General features: G+C 42.1%; 1 protein-coding gene across 5 annotated transcripts in view; it reads left to right on the top strand.

Moving 5' to 3' along the window:
• Window positions 1–14,926, top strand: part of pvrl2l (PVR cell adhesion molecule related 2 like) — a 476,506-nt gene that overhangs the window by 218,130 nt on the left and 243,450 nt on the right. For all 5 annotated transcript variants that reach the window (XM_036145796.1, XM_021315647.2, XM_036145795.1 and 2 more), the window contains exons 4-6: window positions 9,805–10,098; window positions 13,348–13,465; window positions 13,597–13,745. In XM_036145796.1, the coding sequence (XP_036001689.1) occupies window positions 9,805–10,098; window positions 13,348–13,465; window positions 13,597–13,745 (561 nt within the window). The remainder of the gene's footprint in view (window positions 1–9,804; window positions 10,099–13,347; window positions 13,466–13,596; window positions 13,746–14,926) is intronic.

Below are 14,926 nucleotides of genomic sequence, written 5' to 3'. Positions count from 1 at the left end.
TTCTTGTATATTTTTCCTCATCACTAATAATTGCCTGTTTGCCACTGTCACATTTCCCCATTGAGAGACATTAAAGGAATTCTTATCTGAAATCTCCCTAAAATTCAGACGGCTAGCGTTGTTGCTCCACAGAGAGGTTCATGGTGTTCCTGCACCAGCTGCAGTCTTTCTTTTGCAACTTTTCCTCCTGGTTACCCAGGAGTTTTTTTTTTTTTTTTTTTTTTTTTTACCGTTTCTGAAGTTTGACTAAATCGCCATTAGACTCGGTGTCTCCATGTTGTTCCCGTGACAAACTGGTCACTGTCCTTGGGTTCCCCCATTGACCGTAAACACTTACTAAAGACACATGCACAGGGAAAAAAAGCAAATGGATGAAGATGTGGAACTTAATAATGCTGAATAAAACCCTTAAAATAAGCAGCACACGTAGAGCATCCAATTTTCTTAGATTTCTTAATTGATTTTAAGAGGTTTTTTTTTGGTATAGGGTACAGGAGTTAATACCAATGGGTTCTTGTTACGGGGATTATAGGAATAGGGGTTAAAGGGTTGTAGGGCTGTCCCAGAGAACAAAGAACACAGAAGGTGCTTCATTTTGTGGTTCTGTAAAAGAACCTGCAGATATATCCTGGCTGACGCTCAGAAGGATCTGGGCTAAGCCTCCTAACTGCTGCCTCTGTTGGCACGGAGCGCGGGCAGACTGGGAAATACCTGCTGGAACGCTCTCTCGTCTTTTTGTGTGGATCTGAGGCGGTGCCAACCTCCCTGAGACTCAACCTGGCCCGACTGAAAAGCATTTGGCAAAGCGTAAACCTCGAAGTCACTGGAGAACAGTCATACTCTATCTTCTAGGAAATACAAACCGCATGAGCCAATCACATTAGACCTTATTGAATCCACAGCTGCTGGAAGCCAATCATATTACACCGTATGGGATATTGAACCTTGGGCCCCCCGATTGTATCACAACTTATTTAAGTATGAATGCGTAATCCAAACGGCACTTATTGGCTACGGCGGCCCAGCCAGCCAATCTGGTTAGCTGTTATTGGAGTAGGAATTTAAAAAAAAGCCTCTGGTGTGGCAGTGATTGATGACATATCATCCTGGATGGGGACCATACATATTAAGTGGCAGCCATATACATTGCATCTTATTGGATTTAGTGAAGCTAGCAGGACAGAAATATGACTGCGGGTGAAGGCGAGGGGAGTACATCAGATGTGATATAGATATAGAGCCTCACTGTTTCAGAGGAGAGGAGGGTGCTAATCTACTGAGAGCAGCTAATTGCTCTTTTTTCTCATCAGTTATTTTTAAAACTACCCTGTTTGGTTTTTATTTTGGTTCGTTTGCTAGTTGAATGTCTTAAAAAGCTGAGGTAGCATTTACTGTGAGAAACATTTCCTCTCCAAACGGTTAGTTATAGCTGCACAGAAATCACAATCAGGTAAATCTGCCATCTTCACAAACTAGCATAACATTATGACCACTGAGAATGGAAGTGATGAGGATTTATCTCTGCATCCTTGCACCCGTCGGTGTTAATAAGTAAGAAACAGTGTTGAGGTGGGAACTCTGCAGTGGTCGGCATCTATCAAAGGGGATTCCAAGGAGGAAGTATAGATAACCTGCAGACAGACTCATTGGTGGTCAATCGGCGTGTTCCTTAACCCCAGAGCATCCCCCTGATGGCTTCCTTCAGCAGGATAAGGTGTTCTGCTGCAGAGCCATGGTTCCGGCATGCTTTCAGGAGCACATTAATACGTTTGAGGTGTTGGCCTGGTTGTTAAATCCCTCCTCCAACTCTGAATTCAGTGGAGCGACTCTGCGATACTCTGGAGAAATGAGCCCAATCCATAGAAGCCCAGACTGCTCAACTTACGGGACTTTCAGGATCTGCAGCTGAAGCTCCAGCAGGCCGGTCCAGAGCTGCAAAAGCTGTGCTTTCACTCCACTAGTAGGGCTGCATGACTTCACTAAAGTACCTGATAGTGATACCATTGTGGGAAATTGTCATAACGACATTAATCATGATCAACACGCGTTTTCTGGACACTTTTCTTTGTTTAGCATAAGAAAACGCTCCGCTACTCCCCATGAGCGCCAGCAGCTCCGACGTTAAAGATTTACTCCTGATATGGTCATTAAGGGTAGTTGAAGCCCATTCGACTTGCTAAATATATTCTAGATATGCAAACTATGTAAATCCTTCCAAGTATTGCATCCAATTTACTATATTAACTTTGCTAATGGTTAAAGTGGGGAGTCCTGTTTGGATTCTGCTAAATAAATTGACTCCAACAGCAAGAAAGTACCAACAAGTAAAAGAAAGTTACCTCCCTCCTGTTTGTTTTTTTGTTGGCTTACATCTCAAGGTAAAGGAGTACAAAAGATGGAAAGTTAGAGCTAATAAGATATCCGTATTGCAGCACAAATATACAACCCATAGATGTTTTTAAAGTATTTTCTTTTAGCTTTTGCATGACAGTGCAGGTAAAAACCCTTCCTAATAATTGCCTTTAAGGCACTTAGCTTGTACACCCAATTAATCCAGGCCCAAGTTATTGTATGGGAACATTTTTATAAGCCAGTAATGAGTTGTCAAAACATAATGCATGCCTATAATTGACAGATAAAAGATTCCCATGTTGCATATTCATGTATTGTTATGCGCTGACGAGGAGTAGCAGGAGCAGACAGATGTTTCGCGTGACGACGTCTATAAATGTGAGCGGGAACGCGTCGGGCTGAGAGGAGAGTTTTATGAACCTGGACAGCTGCTGAGACATGAATTCAAAAGCCTTCGCAGGATCCAGGAGCACGTATCGATTTTTGACGATGCATTCAGCAAAGGAGAAAATAACAGAATAAATCACCTGGCCGCCCTTCATCACAGCGCGGCGTGTTTAAGGAACGGAGAGAGGGAGGACACATCAATACGTGCCACCAGCCTGTTTGTTTTTATCCGCGCCCAAGACTCTCGTCTGTTGCCAAACGTCACACTTTGATCAGATTTTCTATTAAAAACCCACCAGATGATCCCGTTGTACCGCAGAATTATTAGTATTTTTGCTGGAGCGGGCTGAAGCATTGAGGGTCGTGTTTAAAGCCCAGACTCATGGGTTAGTTTAATCTGATTTGCTAACATATCAGTTTCAATTTTACCAGCGCAGCACACTCGCCCGGAGGCATTAGGGGGTAAATGGTTGAGTTATAATGACGGCAAAGGTTCATGTTGTCTTTACCCGGACAATATCTATGTTCAGCTGTTTTCTCCAACAAACTACCAGCTTTTTTTTTTTTTTTATATCTTAGGTGTTTTTTTTTTGTAATTGATCAAATGGGCCTTTTAATGATTTGCTTCCTGCTCAGTTGATCCTGTGACATAACTTCTGTGTTTTAAATTATTTTAGAAGGTTTTCCTTAAAAGCCAAAGTAACTTTACTGGTTCCTGTAATCCTCTGGAGGTGTTCCTGCAAAAATGATGTTTTTATTCCCTTTAATGTGTGCAGCATTTAAAACAAAGTGACTCTGCTTTGTCATATTTATCAAACTGATTTTAGATGCAGGGCTTAAAACGAGCATAATCAATGAAAATCTACTGTTAAATTCACATTTTTAGTCATGCGAGTCAGATAATAATCACAATAAGCTGAAATTTACTGTGTTGTATTTTAAGAACGATTACTTTACTCATAAATCTGTCTGTATATGGATAGCTCTAATTACATTTTCCTGTATATAATCTGGATCTATTGTCCCGAGATGACATTTGTTAAGAATTGACACCTTATGAATAAATGTATGGTAATTAAATTCTTGCCTTTTCAATGGTGTCCCCTGTTTAAATGGAATGATAAAATATGTCACACTTCGCCATCGGTGGCATTATAGCCTCTGTACAAACAAAAAAAATCAGCCTATTAATGCAGCCTGCAGGAGTTCTGCTGGTTACGATGGAGGAAAGATTTTACTAACCAACTTGACTCTGACTGCCTCACTTGTCAGAGAGGTGATGGCAAGGAGTTCACGATCTGAGACGAACTTAGATGGCTGGAAAACTTCCTGTGAAAGTGCCGACATTTTCTATCTTTCATTTGTTTTATAGTATTGGTGTAGTTGCGTTTTTACACTTTGCCCCTAGAGGGCATATAATTCGGCTCCTTGAAATAAATCGCTTCTAATTCCATGTTTTCACACAATGCCACCCAGACCTGATCATTAAAAAAAAGGAATCTGTCCATTCAGTTTAGCTCAGTTTGTTTAAATGTAGCCGGTTTACAACAAGGATTATATCACTACTCAGTGAATCAATTTAAATGGATTTAATTGACGATACAGTTCTGCAAAGTCTACCTTTTAATTCAATCAAAGTTTATAAATATTTAATTTAAGCTCAGATTATTATCCAAGTTAGTAAAAGGTTTGGCATGAAGTCACCTTGCAGCAATCCCTCCGCCTGAACAAGCATGTGGCGACAGTGGGCGGTTGCTTGCATGGCTTAGATGATTTTGCAGCAATCCCTCATGTTGAACAAGCATGTGGCGACAGTGGGCGGTTGCTTGCATGGCTTAGATGATTTTGCAGCAATCCCTCATGCTGAGCATGCATGTGGCAACAGTGGAGAGGAAAACTCTCCTTTCGCAAAAAGAAACCTTCATATCTTTGGTTTCTTTGATGAGTAATTTTATTGTTAAGCTGCAACCTCTTCTGTTTTTTCACCGAGGTAAAGGCAAAATTATGTAAAATTAACATATTTTTTTTTTGCACATTGGTTTTAATTTAAATAAATGCTAATCTAGCTGCAGTAATAGAAATCTGACCAGAGGCCTTTAGCAAACATTAAAACCCTTTGTCGTAGTTTTTTTTTTTTTTTTAAACCAGTCAGTGTATTTTCTGACTATTGCAGGAATCTTGTTCAGCTCACACGCGTTGATAGAGTGTGCTGTAGAGAGAGTATTAGAAGAAAAGGTGACTTTGTTTATCTGAATGAGACGTTGAGAAGCTTTCCAGCAGTCCAGTGAGCTCTGTTGGTTTAACTTCTCACTGGCCTTCTAATTGCTCTGTTGCTGGATCGCCTCAGGCTACGGTAAAGAGTAGGAGCTGCCTCCACTGGATGTAATGTCACAACACACAACAGGGACACATTCTGACTTCCCTAAGCCTCCAGATCAATCAGAACCCCTTTCAGCCACTCTGGTCTGCTTCTGACTTCCTGCTCCGCGACTCTTTCGCTGCGTTTCTTTCTTAGCTTTAATTATTTATTTTTCTGTCTCATTCTGCATTTGTTGCATTATTTACTTCTATTTTGTCTCATTTCCATCAGTTTTTCTCATCTCTTTTGTTACTGCTCTCCGCTGATTTCCTCCGGGTATCAGAGGGTTTTCGTATCTATTTAATGCTCTGAAGTCACCTAAATAGATGGAGGGTTAATAGCTGGGTTTATGAGATGGAATAATGAAATATTATGGTAAGGATTTAATACAATAATGTTAATATAAATAAAAAAACATTAATCTCATAGATGTAGATAGCTGGGACAGATGGTGTCATTCCCGTGTTCGTCTTACGACACCGATTCCCCTCCGTCAGACTGTAAAATGTAATTATCTCTAATAATTACACGTCTCCACCTTGGTTCTGTCGCTCAGCTCGACAAGAGCTTCCTGTTTGGCTCATTCTAAGGCCGTCGTTGGAACCCCGCTGAAATATCTCCTCTCCATGCGTCTAGTGTCAGCCCGGCAGACGTTTCCGTCAGTGAGGTGGAGCGAAACGTCCGGACTCTGGCAGCTGTTAAATAAGAACTCGACAAGATTGAAAAATGTACAATCCCATGATGAAACGGGCGCCAATCTGCACGCCACACGGCAGCTTCCATGTTCCGTCGATGCCGGTATCAAAGAAACGACACACGACACGCACCGCGGCGCCAGAGGCAAGGTGCTGATGTAAAACTGTGGCCAGAGTCAGAGCGCTGGAGGTGACTGACAAGCTCACATCAGAGTAAAATTCAGTCGTCTTTTCCAAAATGTGGGCGCATCACGGCACAAATTGAAGGGAAAAAGCAAAATAAGGAGGTTGGGGAAGCCGTTAAAAGCAGCTTTGTGAATTGGACAAAGCGGGGCTCCATCAATAAACACGGAGTCCAATTTAAAGTGCTTATCGGAAGGCCAGCAGGCATTACGGCTAAGATCCGAAACCCCTTTAAAAGGATGATCAATCTTTTAGTGACACTATTGCCATGCCGTTTTAAGTTAGCCTTTAAATGTCAATCTCACTAAATTAAGATATCATTGAAAAGATGATTTATTTATTCAAAAACCTAAACTCCTAAAAAGCAAATTTACACGCAGAATGATGTATTTCTGATGCTTACTGCTGTTCTTTTTCATGATTTTAGCTAGATTTGGTTTGTCTCACCATTACTACACCGTTAAAAAAATCATCTGGAAGATTGCTGGTCTGGTAGTCTTCCAGCAAACCATCATTTACCACATGAGGCCATTCCTAGAAGAAACCGGGTGCTGTGCTGTTTACGTTTAGTGGAAGGAAAATGTCTGGTAGAACCAGTAGCACATTAGTTACCAGGCCGGCAAAGAGGCAGACCATTTCTAAGGACACTTTAGATGTGAAGTCAAGCTGGAGAATTTTGGAATATGTAATATTTGCATGTTTAGCGTAGAACCTTACATCACATATATTCACCCAATTATCTAATCAAAACGTACTTAGTTAATGCCATCCATGAGCGTCGTTGTGTGGGTAAGCAGAGGTCCAGGGTTGCAGACATACTTTCTGTCTGCGATGTTGAAGATGAAGGTGCGGTACACCTTCATCAGGACATGGCCTCGGTGCTCCTGCAGTAAGACGGACATTTTTCTAGGAACTGGAATTTAGTTTCTACAGGAAACAAGATGGAAGATTCTAAAAAAAAAAAAAAAAAAAAAAAGTTATTTGTTTTCATATAGAATTTAATTGTTTTTCATATCAGTGGAAAGATCTTTATGGGATTACAAGAATAAACCCTCCATAATCACTGGCCATCTTATTAATATGTTGCCACTGGTAAAGTCTTGTGGTTAATCTTTGGTGGTGAGTTCCACGCCTCTGAGGTTGGAAAGCCTCTTTATATTAAAAACTTTATTTCATGTACCTTTTAGGGGCCAATCTTCACTACGATAAATTCCATGATTATTCCCGTTTATTCCCTTACATTTTCATTAATTCTCATCAAAACTTATTCAACCTTTAAGTCCTCTATAACTTTGCCATCTCCCTTACTTTAATGACCTTGTCATCACTGTGGTTGATTGAAACATACCAGTTTGTGGAATTAATCTTTAAGTTGTTGTTTTTTTATATACAATTACTTAAATAAAAAGATTTCTTTATTATTATTATTTATATTTTAATTTATGGAGAAGCGGCTGTGAGTTGCAGACGGCAGATGGTTGCTGTTTCTCCCGGAATGATGGGACAGCCTGTTGGAAATATGCTTACAGATACCTGAATGATTCTCTGAGTAATCACAGAGAAATCCTCGTATTTGAAGGGACATCCGGCAGACTGTTTGCTCACGCTCTGTCAACATGTGGAGATACCGGGCACTGCAGATACGACCTGCTAAAGACGCCGCATCAAGCATGAAAAGATGGTTCAGGATGTGCGTATGAATATAAAACCATCTTCTCACCTCTGCAGTTTGGTGTCTGGAGCTAGATTTGTCTAAACGGAAGTGGGACCTGCTCCACATGGAAGCTCCTTCAAACTGCAGGTCTAAGCTGATGGAGAACATCAGAACTCCTTCTGCTCTGGTTTCTGCACAGCGGCACCAAGCTGGTCCCAGCTTCTTCCAAATTAAACGCCTTACTATGTCCTCCATGGTCTGCACAAGCACCAAATAGTGTCCAGATTCTACTAGTCTTTGCTCAAATAAAATACTTTTTATGACCAATTCCAAACTATAAATTTTGATGTGAACTGGTGGTGTTCACACACCTTAAAATAATGACTTTCCTTGTTACTTAAAGCATATTTAATGCATAACTGCAGTAATTTTACATCAACAGCCACATATTACCAGAGTAGATGTGCTCCAGTGTTCCTAACATAACAGAGGGAGTTATTTGACAATTTAATTCTATTAGTTAAAAAAAAAAAAATCTTCTCGCTTTTTTTTTAACTGTGACACTTGTAGAGGAGAAGGCCACGCTTGCACAAAGAAAAGGGAGCAAAAAGTGAAATGACAGAAATAACAGCTCCAGGAGAATTTTCTGCTTTCAGCACTTTGGTTGGTTTCCGTGTTTCCTGGAAGGTCAGCTCTGTGAGGACCGCTATCTGCAGGCGCACACGCTGAACCAGACCTGAGAAAGCGTTACGTCGTCACTTTGTCTCACCGTTAAACTATAAATGGATTTAAAAATGACTCAGGATCATCAGAAATACTGAGTTCCATTTAAGCGCTTATTGTTGAAAAGCAAGTTGACACCAGTAATCTTCATTTTCACATTTTACAGTAACTGTTATTTTCATACTGGAACTGCTGGTGAAGATGTGTTAAATGAGATATAGAAACAAAATCTTTCTGTATTTAGCATCTTTAGGTCAGTAAGTCACCATAGCAACCATCAGACAGCATGCAGGAAAGCCTGGAAAAAGCTTCTTTTTAGTCCTACCATCCTAAATGTAAACAGGCTGAGTTTGCTTCAGTCAGACCAGATTACGGCTCAGCTTTAAGCTTCTCTGCAGGTTTGGTGTGAAGCAAAGGCTGATTATGTGGAAAAGTATTTAATGCTCACTGTTACTGGAAGACGGAGGATCTGTGGTGCATTGTTACTTCTTTGCAACACCAGGATATTTTGAGTAGAAATGTGTCCTCCACAGAAATGCTGGAAATTAGCCATAACTAGGTCTTTAAGGAGGACTTTAAATACATAAAAACGTGCTCCTTCCATGACTGTGCCCGTTCCCACACCAGAACTGTGAGGGAAACCAGTGGGCTGAGCTGAAGAAAAGACCCGGAGGACTCTGGGCGATTCTGCAAAGATACTCAGACATAGATCCTCCTGTTTTTATGATCCAACCTTGTGAAATATTCATAGAGAAAAGCGTCCTGTTGACAGAAGGCTTCCTGCAAAGTGCAGCGGAATTGCCAACAGTTCTCTGATACATGTAAAGTATGAGTATGTTAAAGAATATACTTCTTAATAAGAATAAATGGCTTCAAATTAAGTGTTCATGCTTTTTAAACAGCTGTGCCAATAAGTGACGAGTTCACTGCAGAGGTGGGAAAAAGTGCCAAATCATCGGGGGTGTTAAGTGTTATTGCAATATGCCATTTAACTGTTTAGCTGTTTTATATTTATGTTAAATGTGTATTCAAATTAAACATTACACATTAAACACTTTTATGCCTTAAAATGTTTAAAAAATATGAAAGTGCATAATTTTAAATATTTATGATTTGTATATTGGCTGTAAAGATTTCTATAATTGATTTTTCTCCTGCTCGTTTTATACAAAAACTCAATGTTTCTGCTTTGACTTGTTGGTATTTGTGATTTTGTACATTTTTCACCAAAAGCTGCCGTCTGAGCCATTTAGAGTTCACTGAAAACTTTGCAGTATTTTATTGCTTGAAGTATAAAACTAATAACCACTTCATCCTGTCCTGCCTCACCTTATTTTTCACAATTTATTTTTCCTTTTTTCCACTTATTTCTGCCCCTGATTTTCCTCCTCCTGTCTGCCATCTGTCTGACCCGCTTTCCTTCCACCTTCTTCCCGTCTTCTCCATGCCAGCCAAGCCCAAGAACTCGGCCAGAGCCGTGACGGTCCAGGCCGGCAGCCGGTCGGTGGCGGTGGCCCGGTGCGAGGCGGCGGACGGCAAACCGGCGGCGAGCATCCAGTGGCTGTCCTCGGTGGGCGGCAACCACTCCACGACCGTCTCCAACGGCTCGGACGGCACGGTGACGGTCCGCAGCGAGTACCGGCTGGTCCCCACGGCGGCGGATAACGGCAGAGAGGTGATCTGCCGGGTGGAGCAGCGGACTCAGGACCGGCCGTGGACCGAGGTTCTCAGGCTCTCAGTGGAGTGTAAGCGGAAGAGAACAAACGTTCATGTTTTGAGTCGAATGGTAGAAAACCTGCTGGAGGTCGTCATCAGTGTGGATGCAGGCCGGAAATGCATCATCGCATATGTCCAGTTCAGTTAAAAACAAGAAATGGATGATTAACATCTCTGCAGGTTTCTCTAATTCAAATAGGGTTGAAAAATATTCAAACAGGGTGAAATCCACACATGGACCCAGACTAATATTTCACTAAATGTCCCTCAGCTGCTGCAGCTCAGTCTCGTGTTTTTTTGAAGCCATCAACGAGCTTCTGGGAAAATCCTGTCTGAATATTTGTCCGCTCCTCTGGGCTGAATGGTTCATTTAAAGTTCGGCCGTCTCCATAAATCTGAACTGGAAGTTTGGGAAGTGCTTTAAAAAAGTTTAATTGGTTATAAAAGTCGTTTTGACATGTTTCGTGTAGCGGATGATTTGAGGTGAAATGTTGGTGCATTCAGGCTTTTTCTGAACTGCATCAACTTTGTGTAACGTACCAGAACCACAACAGGCCCTCAGCATAATGCTACCGCCGCCGTGCCTGACAGTTGTTTACTGGCCTCTAAGCTTTTAAAGGCTTTAAATACTTCTAGTCATTTTTGGATGTTTAGCTTGTTCATTTGGGCAGCTACAGCTTTCAGTTGAACCCCAAGGACTTTATGTTTTACAGGGGATTAATTATTGATCATTATGTTGATAGAGGAACTAAATACTAATATAAACCTTAAATCATAAACCCAGACCTTAATAAAAACCATTAAGAAGTTGCTCCTGAAAAAGTGATTTAAGAAATGTTTTATCCTCTTTGGAATCTTTTTTGAATCAACCTAAACTTGTCTTATATTAAAGTTGTTTAAAGATTAAAATAAATGTTTTAGATGTAATACTAGGTTTAGTTTGTGTAAGCTTGTGGAAAGATGAGCTTTAGTCAAGAATTCTGCAGCTCTGAGCCTGTTTGACCTTCCTTCCTCTAAAATGCAAAGGCAGCACAGAGATCAGTTATTATTTTTATCAAAACATTTATTGATCCCAACACAGAGAGACACGTGCATTATATTCAAACTGCCTAAAAGGCTATTAACAGCAGCAGCAGTGTGTAGACGATAAACGCATACAGGAGTTATGGCTCCATGCAGCCACGCAGACGGGAAACATTTCCCATTAGGCTTCCAGGTTATCTTTAATGATTTCTCAGAAGACGATTCTGTGAATTTTAGTAAATATGAGCTACATATGCACTGAAAACAAAATACAACCATCCATGCAAAGACAATACATGGTTGCAAAAACAACCAGGAAAATGAGAAGCTCCTAAAGTTGAGACTGATGCTCAGAGCTGGAGGAAGCGGGCCGCCACCTGGCTGTGTGTGTCAGTTCACTGGAGGTGTGAGGGATTGTGTCTGCTGTGTAACTAAGATCGCTTTTTATAGGTCAGCAGCACTCTGAGGGGGGAAAACCCACACCTCTCTGTCTCTTCCTGTTCTCATTCAGCTTATTTTCCCCCATCGTTCCTCACACCTATTGCTCTGATCTCCTGAGGTTTTGTTTTTCTAGAAAAGATCATGGAGGGCACCGATCCCTCCCGGCTTCTGTGAACTTTTCTATCACATTGCTTTAAATTCCAAAAAAATAAAAAAACAAAGCAACTGGACTTGTTTTTCGTAGTTGAAGACGTTTCGCTTCCTCTCCAGGAAGCTTTCTCAAGTCAAAAAGTCTGGAGTAATGTGGAATGACCATGACCTGGATGACTGAGAATCTTCACCAGCATATTGCTTTAAAGTCAACACATGGATCTCCCCCATGCATTAGATTTTTGAGGAAAGGTTGACACGTCTCAATTATTCTTATTGAGATTTTTTCACTTTTTTTTATTAGATGCGGCGGCTGCACGGTCCACGGCTGCCTGAGGGTCGCTTTGCTCGCGCCTCGCGATGCAACATGCTGACACCTATCAGTCACACATTTGGACGTCTTATTTCTTATCATCTGTGTGACATGCAACTCTTTAATGCATTCAGAGCAACTTTGTGTTTCAAATAAAACGACCCAGCAGTATGGTGCCGTGCAGAACGTCAAAGATTCAGTCAGTTTACGGTTAAAAGCAATGAGAACCATCAGAGCTGCAGAGAGGATCATCAGGACGGACCTTCCATCCATTCATGACCTGTTACAGGTCCAGGACCAGCAACAGGTTATTCAGACGTTTACCCTCAGGGCGGCGCTGCAGAGCCCGGATGGTTCAAACGAGCCGACACAGAACCAGTTTCTACCTCCAGGATGTGACTCTGATGAACGCTTTACAGTCTGGGTAATCAGCAACTCTGCAGGAGAGGAATAAGCCTGAAAACTAATTAATTTCTGCTGTATCCTGTGAAATCAGCAGGTTTTTTTTTACCCCTTGCATGTACATATGTACTGATAAAAACACATACTTACAGTAGTAAGTATATAAAACACACTTATTGCCCCTGTTCTTCCATTTCCCTGTATTTATTTATTTTTTTAAAAAACATTTTTTTTAGTCATAGATTGTAATTGGTGCTCCTCTAGTCTGTCTGTTTTGAATCCAAAGTCAAATTCCTTGTTCGTAGGCGGGAATAGTTACATTTGGATATTATCTAACAACCAGAGCATCTTATACCGAATGTCTGCTGTGTTTTTATACGGCAAACTGCAAAAAAAAGACCTTTTGCTTTCTTTTAAAAATGTCTTTCTTCTTCCCAGTCTTCCATATAAAGGCTAGATTGGCTGATAATGATCCTTAGGATTTTATTTGCAGAGAAATGCAACAATTATGCACAACAACTTTGTGTTGGTCTATCGCATAAAACCCCAGTTAAATGCTCCAGCATGTGAGGTTGTAAAATGACCAAATGTTGGTGTTTAACTGCGTTTGAGAGTCGCTGCGGTTCAGCGCCTGTCCATCCCTTTTCCTTCATTTAGTTAAATTACTTTGGTGAGACACTTTTCACCTCCTTCTTAAGAATCCCAAGTTCTTCCAGTTCCATAGATGCATCGCTGGAGCATTTATGGGGCGATCCGCCGGGCCATGCAATGCAACCAGGCGGCATTTTAATCACGTCTAAACTTCTGATCCTGTCTGTGCAGACGGACAAAACTGCGAGGGCCCGTCGTTAAGAAGTTAAAGCGTATTACGCTGTAAAACTAACCTAAATCTGACTGTGCTGTAAATAGATTTTACATATTCACGGTAATTATCACCTTTCACTTCCAGACCCTCCGACCGTCACCATCGAGGGTTACGACAACAACTGGTACGTCGGCCGCTCCGATGCTGTGCTGTTCTGCCAGGCCAAGGCCAACCCTGAGCCCACCACCATCACCTGGACTACGTAAGCAGTTATTTAAATAAAATTCTTAGTTATGGGACGATTAAAGTACAGATCGACCTAAAAGGATGAGGGACGTCTCTCTCCTCTCTGTCCTCCCCCTTCGTTTCATCTTCCTCTCTCGTCCTTTCCAGCGCCTCCGGCTCGTTGCCTGACACGGTGGTGGTGGAGGACAACAAGCTGATGGTGAGGAAGGTGGACGACGCCGTCAACACCACCTTCACCTGCGAGGTCAAGAACAAGCACGGCGCCAGCAGACAGACGCTCACCACGTTCGTCATCGGTGAGTCAGAACCAAGCGACCCGAAACGCAACGATGGCGTGAAATGCACGCGCCACATTCGCCGCGTGTCCCGCAGACTTTGGTGCAGATAAACGTTTGAAAGCTCAACGAGTCCACCACCCTCCTGCACACACACACCTGCACACATGCATGCAAATAGCATTTAGTGTAAACTGACACGTGCTGGGATCAGAGCTGATCTGGCCGCCGCGGTGTTGCTGATCTCTGTTTTCCGGTCGGCTGTCAGCAGGGATTGGCTTTTTATCAGCTACTTCCCCACAGCAGGGCCAAATTGCGCGATAAGGGCCAATATTTCTAAGTTTGAAACGAAAGCAACCTGCCAAAGTTAAAAGTTTGCACAGCCACACCGCGGCCAGGACACTGCATCTCTGCCGGAGGCGAATTAAATGCGACGTGTGGTTTATGAGGCCCTTATCGACCCGCCTTGGCTCTGCGGTGGATGCTCGGTGTTGGGATTGTTTCAGGGTTTCTACATTTTTCTAAAGGGTTCAAGTTGGTGTGAGCCAGTTTGCAGAGGTTTGCTTTTCTCCCTCTGTCAACCCTCCCTCCTTCTGTGCAGCAACAAACACCTGTACTAACACTCTCCCAATGCTTTTTCATCTCCTCTTCACCTTTTTTGTCAAATGATGTCTGAAAGCGGGGTTGATTTTTATTTTTCTCCTGGGCTTTGGCTCTTGGCATCACGATCGGGAACAGCTTCCTTTTTGCACAAACGGATCATGAAACATGAAAATGCACCCACGGGTCCACAAACCGATGTTCTCAATGCATGTACGTAACAAAGGTGTCAAAAAGTTGTGTTGCTTTATCTTGGATGTGTTGCATTCAACGCCGGCTCCTTGATTGCTGAAAACCCTGCTTCTTTGTGTGAGAGGAATTAGATGGATTATCGCTATATTGAGCTTTACAAACAGGAAATGATTAAAACTAACAGATTCTCTTTAGCCAAATGACGGCGAGGAAGCCACATTTAGAAAATCCGTGGGAAATCTGAGCCGCAGATTTGAATTGTCCTTTCTCCGCGAGACAAAGATCCCTTTCAGCCGGGCGGTGTGCTGGCTGTGTGGGAGGTTGGGAAGTGGCTTAGCCGCTCCTGTTCTTGCTGGAAGCGTGGCATTGTGACCAACTCAGAGCATCAAGGAGTCAATGCTTTCCTCTTC

Source organism: Fundulus heteroclitus, chromosome 13 (assembly GCF_011125445.2).
Source record: "Fundulus heteroclitus isolate FHET01 chromosome 13, MU-UCD_Fhet_4.1, whole genome shotgun sequence".
NCBI classification, from domain to species: Eukaryota; Metazoa; Chordata; class Actinopteri; order Cyprinodontiformes; family Fundulidae; genus Fundulus; species Fundulus heteroclitus.
Note: the sequence above shows the minus strand (reverse complement) of the source record. Positions and strands in the feature narration are given on the sequence as shown.